The following is a 7,824-nucleotide window of genomic DNA, read 5'->3' as shown; positions in this document are numbered from 1 at the left end:
TTTTAATGCCCATATTTCTTATGGACTCAAACCAAGTCTTGGACCCCCCCCCCCCACCCCTGTTTTAGTCGGGATTCAATAGGTGGGAAGATTGAAAGTACTAAGCAATTTTCTACAGCATTAAATGTTATTACACTTTATGGTGCACTGGTTCAGGTTGGTGACTATCAAGAATTAGCCAGCATTATTCCATATATCTACTTTAACATTTGTCAACAAACAGACTAGAGGTTCTTCTGTGTCAATTTTAACAATGAAATACAATGTTTATGATGGCAGACTGAAGTTGATGGTGTCCAAAACATGCTCAAGGAGAGATGAGCATGGCTTGCAAGGTTCTTGATTGTGCTTCCAGCCAACATATACACTGCAGTTGCTCTCAATGCATTTCTACAAGTAAGTTCATGTTGAACAGATCTCCTTCAAATCCCTAAGCCGGCCCTATTATGTTGACATTGAGTTTTTCGTTTTCCAGATGGCGGGCTTTTCTCTCTTCTGAAAATATAAATCTCAATTTAGAAAGATCCTAAACATCATACATAGCCAATTTTTGGATGCAGTCAAATCAATCAGAGATCCAATGGCCGGCCAGTGATTCAGAAAATTAAAAACTATATAGAAACAAAACAATTCCTCCAAGAACCAAAAGGATGGCGCTGCGAATTTATTTATTTTCAGACATACATGTTCCCTAGTGTGATTAAGTTTCCATAAAGAAAATTATTATCATCATACGAATGAATAAAAGGAGATTGATGTACCTCCACATGTGAAGCTATACAAATTGTATCTTACATCTGCAGTTCTAAAATCTCCATAGTCCATATCATATTTTTTTTTGGCAACAGAGCGAAGCGGATTTTCTTCATCTCAGAATATTCTTCTTTAAAATATAATGAAGGAGCTGCAAGGGATAATCAATGTAGGACAAGATTCATTTCTTCAATTATTATTTTTGGATTGCTTGAGTCTTCCCTGCTGGTGTCAATGCCAAAGGTGGGGTGCCCTAAGCGCTTTCTTGTTCTGTAATTGTCTGGGTATACCTAGAGGTTAATCATGTAAATTCTTTCCTTCTGTAATATATTCTTTCTAATCCTTTTAAGCAAAAAAATGAGGCTAGAGAGAGAGATATTTTACTATAACTAGTAAACCATACCCCATGATGATTTTACTGTCAAAAATGCTGGTGAGAATCATCAGAAGGTTGCTTACAAAAAAAAAAAGGGATGTCGGCTACCTTTAGGGAAAGGATACTGGCAGGTGAGCTGCACCATAACCACTGAACTCATAAGTGATATGGGTTTGAATGAATGTCGCGGGGCCTAGAACCCCCTCCTTTATTTGTTTTGTTAGTGGGAGCCCAGACACTTCGACTTGGAAAAGTTGGGTTATAGCCTCTATATTGATGGAATTGAGAATTTTTGTGAGAGAATGAAGCAGCGGGTGACACTATCTAATAACAGAAACAGCAACACTAGTCGCCATTTTTCTGGTTCATTAGTAAGTTTTACCGTTACGCCTATATACCGCTTTTGGGAAACCCTCTCAACAACTAAGAGACCCATTCAAGCAACACAAGGACTAGTTGAAGTAATGAGCCCCCCATCACAACACACTTGCACCAGAGGTGTCTCCCTGTGGCGTTGCCTTCTTTTTAGTGACTTTTGTTTCCATACTATCCAATCCAAAGTGGGAGTCTTCCTAGATTGCTGACTTTACAATCAATCCCCTAAGACATTGGGCTCGAGAAGAAACCAAAAAGTTGGTCTGGCATTGCGTAAAGATTAATTCACATTTCCATTTTTGGTCTATCCCGCATTCCAACAAGCAACATTAACCATAAGGAACTGGAATCAAGTTCAATTGGAGTTGAGTTTTACTGAAGTTTATAGAATGCGAAATACATCCACTTGACTCCCTTCATAATGAAGTAGCAGTTTCTGAAAAATAAGACAGGCAAGATGATTTATCTCCATGAGGATTATCTCTATGAGGACCTAGCATCCCCCCCACCCCCCCATTTGATCTTCTCAACGTTTTGTTTCTCCTCCTCCTGTTGTTTGCAATTCTTTTGGGTCTCTGGAAAACCTCCACAAGGTGGTCCTGGTCTCTTGTGTTTCTCAGGCAAACACAATGGCTGATGGATGCTTGTTGTGTATATTATACATTGAGACCAGGCCCCTTGTATATATATGCTTCCCCTCATTCCCTCCATTGCAAAAAAGAAGGGGATGTTGCTCTTCTACCACTCCCAACGGCTATGGTTTTAAAAATATAATAGTTAATACAGGAAGAAGAAACTGAAGAGGAAGCCAATGATCACATAATTGTAGGGTTGTACACTTTCTATTATGTTCAACGGTTTTCTATGTGTTTTGTGGTTAATAAAACCAATGAGCCACACCATCCGTTTTATATATTACTTTTTTTTCTCAATAATTAAAGGAAGATAAATTGAAACTTGGAAGTCTTTTTTTTTTCTTTAAAGGTAAGAATTGAGTCTTGGAAGTCACCATATCTAGAATAGGGCAACTAGACTATTTTTTTTTTTTGGGTGCAAAGGGCAACTAGACTTGGTGTGAAACTTGTTGGGTTCTTAACTCTTGTACTTTGTAAGATTTTTTTAACTAGTCCAAAAAAATGCTCTACAAAACTAGCGTTGATGGTCTTCAACATAACAGGTGTTTCTAAATTTCAAGTCCTAATCCCTAAACCAAAAGGATCTTAATTGGTGCCTTAGCTTTATTTCCATTTCTACTGACTTTATTTGATTCACTAGAAATCAAGTTTTGAATAAACATATTGTTGTAATCCTGTGCTGATAATCCAAAATATTAATCATTGGATCACTATGAATATTTTCTGTACTCTAACATAATGAGTGTTTCTCTGCTCTTACACATGAACTACTCCAAAAAAACTAGCTTTTTTCCCCTCCTATTTTGATTTGTGTTGATGCTACTAAACTTGTTGAAACAGATTCAGGATGGGCGTTTTGGAATTGTCTGAAGGTCATTCTTTGATATCACAAGTAGAATTACTAGAGGTATACAATAGATGGAGTTTGAAGCATATTGCATCCTAGAAGGTCTAAAATTAGCTTCTCGAAAGGGATGGACTATTTTTGAGTTTGGCTCTGTCAAATCAGGATTTACTTCAGCATATTCCACAACCTACTCAAGGAGCTTGGTCGTGGCTATTTTTCAAAACCTTTTTAACATCTACCTACATTACCATATCAATCTGGTCAAGTTTGTAATATCTAGTGATTCTGAGGCTATGAAATTTATAGGATCAGCTTAAAATTTTTTTTTTGGGGGGTAGAATTTTACTTTGGTGGGTTAAATTATAGTGGCACGTTATTTTTTTATTGCAGTTAGAATGGCCATTTAACTATTCTGATAAAATTAGTAGTATAAGATGAGAGGATTGAACCGTCACCCTCATGACCTCACCATTGACAAAGACGAGGAGTCGAGGACCAAAAGTGACGAGCAGGTGCAATCTCTCTTCCTCAGTGTCATCTATCAATGTTTCTATGCTTCTCATGAGATTAGAGCATGCATTTGAGAATCCAGATTATAAGTTTAGATGTCTTGTGATTGATCATAAATTGAGAGCTGGTGACACGAGGGAAGAAGCCTTATTCCTCTTCGTTCTTTGTGCATTTTTTGCCGAAGGAAAATAAGGGTAACGCTTCATATGTGTTTTTTCACTGCTAGGGTTTAGGGTTTAGGTTTTAATTGACATCATAAAACAAAGGTGGAATTGGCTATAATAAGATATCACAAAAAACAAAAAAACAAAAAACAAAAAATCAAAAAATAAAAAAATCAAAATATCAAAATATCAAAAATCAAAAGAATGCAACAACCAACCAATCTTTAGTCATCTCCATTGAAGTATGTGCAATAGAATAACCCTAAATATTCTAAAAAGGACATAAATTATTTTGAAGATGAAAAATAAAATAACTAGAGGAATATTGAAACACCCTCATGTAATTTAAAAATGCCATTGATGCTAAAAAATAACCCTGAATAATGAAGCAAACAAAGTAGAAAAATTCTCACTAAAGTGTACTTAAGATAAACATTCTATTCTAGTTTATGATTATTTTTATTTCTAAAAATGTCGTTACTGCTATTTATGATTATTTTTATTACAACTTTTTATGATAGATTAATTCCTTCTTCTAGTTTTTTTTTTTTTTTTTTATATTGCTATACATAGTCTTCATTAAGTTAGAAATGGTTTTATACAATCGTTATTTAACAAATATTATTTTGAAAGGTTCCCATTCTCTTTTTAACAAATAAATACATTCCATCTATTGATGCATATTATATGGGGAGATAAGCTCAAAGCCAGTCTCATATATTTTCTAAAATTTATTGACCATTTTATAATTGTTAAGGCATCGCGATTCTTTAGGTGCTTTGGACGCCCTTGTTGGTGTTGTTGTCTGACGTCCAACCCCCCTCGAATGTCTTGAGTAGCCTAGACATCATGACAACTATGGACTACCATGACCAAACAGGTTTTTGAACAAGTTGAGCATTCTTGCGGCCATTCAAACTTGCATCTAATTTCATTTGAAAAAAAAAAAACAACTTGTCATCCAATTAATGTGGCTTGGATATTATCCTTGTTCCATGTTAGGTGAGCACCATTAACATCTTTCGCAGGGAATTAAATCATAGGGCTGCAATGGGGACTTAAGTCAAATCACCACATATCTGATCTAAATCTGATTAGCGAATGATCGATCATCTAAAAATTCGATGGAACATTCAAATAATAATCAGAATTCAAAGTCGAAAACAAAAGTGAAAATGATTAAAAAATGTCTCCAACCCACCTATGAAAGAAAACAAGTCTTCAATAGTTGTGAGATTGAAATCCTATTGTTGGCAATCCACAAACACAATTGTATATGTGTGCGTTGTTGTGGTTGTTGTTGTTTTTCTTTCTTTCTCTCTTTCTCTCTTTCTTTCTTTCTTTCTTTCTTTCTTTCTTTCTTCTTCTTTTTTTTTTTTTTAATGACAATTGTTTTGCCACATGGAAAAAAGATGTAATACTTCTGACCATTATATACCTAGAAAATGATCTAAATAGGCCGCCATATTTCAACCTTAACATGAACCATTTACCCTCTCCACCATTCCCATGTATGTCCATACTCATAGTCCCGTGTCCTCCTACGGTGGTTCTAGTTTCTTTCATTGTTTTGTTTCGTCACATGATCAAGTCCAATTAACCTGAAACTTAATGTGCGAGTTTTCCATCCACAAAACCACTTTATATCAATCAAATCAGGTAGAGGTAAATCCATGATCAATTCATCAGATCATCCCTTTTATCGAATTGGGTCATGATAAGATCAGATCTATGTTATATCGCACAGCTTGGTAAGCAATTATTGGATCAAATTTAGACTAGGTTCAGTTTCAGAAATTATGTAACACTTTTCTGAATCTTGTAATGGCAACTAGACTGAATATTGGTCGAAATATAACAATAAGTAATGAACCACTTGGAAATTATATTTGATCTCTATGGCATCTTACCATCTTTTCAACTTCATCCACACATCCACAATCACTGTACAGCTTTACGAGGCTTGCCATGACTGAATCTTCAGACAGACCACAGCCAGCTTTGATCACTCGACCATGTATACCCTTACCTTCCTTCAAACCCATTGTGCCTACACTAGCCTTAAGTGCCCACGACAGAAAAAATGGATTCAACTCTACATCTTCAGTCACCATGTCTACATAGAGCTCCAAAGCTTCCTGATTCAACCCATTGCGGACGTATCCTGAAATCATTCTCCCCCACAATTCCAGACTCTTCACCTGCAACTCATTGAAGAGGGGACGAGCAAATACCATCTTATCACATTTTTCATACATCACCACAAGGTCGCTTATAATTTGGGTGCCTGGTTTGTGCCCAAATTTAATCATGTGGGCATGGACTTCCTGTCCTTGTCTAAGAGCCATTTCCAAAACACAAGCACGTATAATACTAGTTAAACCCAACTCCTGAACAACACTCAAATCAAAGCCCGAATTCAAGATCTTCCGAGTAAGACCCATAGCATCCTTGGCATGATTGTTCATGTTGTAACCTTCTATCATAGCGGTGCAAGCAGCAACTGTTGGTTCAGCTATTTTATCAAACACCCGGCGTGCATATTTGATTCTACCACATTTGCTGTACATGTCGATCAACGCTGTCACTATAAATTCATCACTCTCGCATCCGCCCCTCATGATATCCTCATGAATCCCGATACCCATCCCTAAATTCCCCGTCTTTGCACAAGAACTTAATGCTACGGTATAAGTGAACGCATTGGGCTTGATATTTCCATCCGATATCATCAAACTGTACATCTTTAGAGCTTCTTCAGGAAAGCCCGACTGACTATACATGGAAATTATGCTAGTCCAAGAGACCGCATTTCTAATAGGCATTTTGTCGAACAACCTGCGTGCGGTTTTCAGACTCCTGCATTTCGAATACAAATTAATCAGATTATTCACCACGAAAACGTCATTTTCCAGTTGGGTACCAACAATTTTGTTGTGAATTGTTTTCCCAAATTCGAAATTCTCAGCGTCCGCACAGCTCTTGAGAAGAATGCAAAACAAGCTGGCCTCTGGTTCCATGCCTTGGGCTTCCATGAGCTCCAACACATTAAGAGCCTCTTGCATTCTTTCTTCAAACGACCAATTAGATGTTCCGAAATGTTGAGTTTCTGGCCGTCGATCTGTCCTTCTGCTATAGGCAGCCGTCGCCGTTCGAGCTAATGAAAGATGTTGGCATTGAATGTGTTTCGAGTGTGATATCGAGGGCGAACGTCGTTTTTGCAATGCGTGAGGGGCTGTAGAGAGCGCAGCCGCCATTGGAAGAGCTTCAAACTAAACTAAACTAAACTAAACCTCTCACTCCGTATCCTGTGACTGTCCGCAAATGTTCAGTTGCTGTTAAGAGGATGTGAGTAACGGTCAAAGGGACATTTCAATGTTTCACACAAATTTTTTTTATTGAGTAAAGCTACAATAAATTGGATTGAATTTATCTGTGGCGCAAGCCGCGCAACTGGGCCTTTGGTGTATATTTAATGACTAAAAACGTTTAGGCGAAAGCCCAAGGTGGTCACAGCCCAAGGCATCTCTGGGCATTGGATGTGCGCCAAATGCCCTATTGGGCCACAAAGGATCCAAGCATCAAGAATGATTGATGATAGTATTCAATCAAGGCTTGACCCCAACACAATCGACAAATAGACTAAGCTGATTTTGGACTACAGGTGCGAGCCTGGAATTAATACCCTATGCAGCTTAACGACATAGATAATAAAGGCATTAAATGGTTCAGTTCAGCTTAGTTTAGAGTGCAGTAGGCAAAAATCAAAATCAAATTGTTTATTAAACGGTTTGAGTTAGTGAAATCAAATCAACATTGATCGATTCAATTCTCGATCCTAATTTTCAAACAAATGCTAGCACCCTAACCTTCTTGTCTTTCATGTATGAAACTATATCATTTTGTTGCACCTCATTGGTGCATTACAAATGATTTCAATTCAAATAAGCTAATTTTTCCAAAAAAAATTCTTAGTTTTATAAAAGAGGAAAATGTTTTCTATCAGAGAGTAGCACCTGTGTCCAAACACATGGGTCAGAATGATTACCCGCTCCTCATGAAAGAGAAAAATGACTATTCTGTGAATGCTTCTTTCTGTACTCTCATTGGCCTTCATGCAAAGATTGGAACTGCATTCCCCCCCAAAAAACCACGTCCCCTTTA

At 37.2% G+C, this 7,824-nt stretch overlaps 1 protein-coding gene across 1 annotated transcript; it reads right to left on the bottom strand.

Annotated features, from left to right (window-relative positions):
* Window positions 1-5,543: 5,543 nt before the first annotated feature.
* On the bottom strand, window positions 5,544-6,917 carry LOC122060762 (pentatricopeptide repeat-containing protein At1g11290, chloroplastic-like). The gene has a single exon (XM_042623864.1). The coding sequence runs from the start codon at window positions 6,915-6,917 to the stop codon at window positions 5,544-5,546; it is 1,374 nt and encodes a 457-aa protein (XP_042479798.1).
* Window positions 6,918-7,824: the final 907 nt, after the last annotated feature.

The sequence above is a fragment of the Macadamia integrifolia genome, chromosome 14, assembly GCF_013358625.1.
Source record: "Macadamia integrifolia cultivar HAES 741 chromosome 14, SCU_Mint_v3, whole genome shotgun sequence".
NCBI classification, from domain to species: Eukaryota; Viridiplantae; Streptophyta; class Magnoliopsida; order Proteales; family Proteaceae; genus Macadamia; species Macadamia integrifolia.
This window is presented reverse-complemented; position numbering and strand designations above follow the sequence as displayed.

Coding starts and splice junctions, on each gene's coding strand:
- LOC122060762 (XM_042623864.1), bottom strand. CDS start 6,917: ATGGCGGCTGCGCTCTCTACAGCCCCTCACGCATTGCAAAAACGACGT.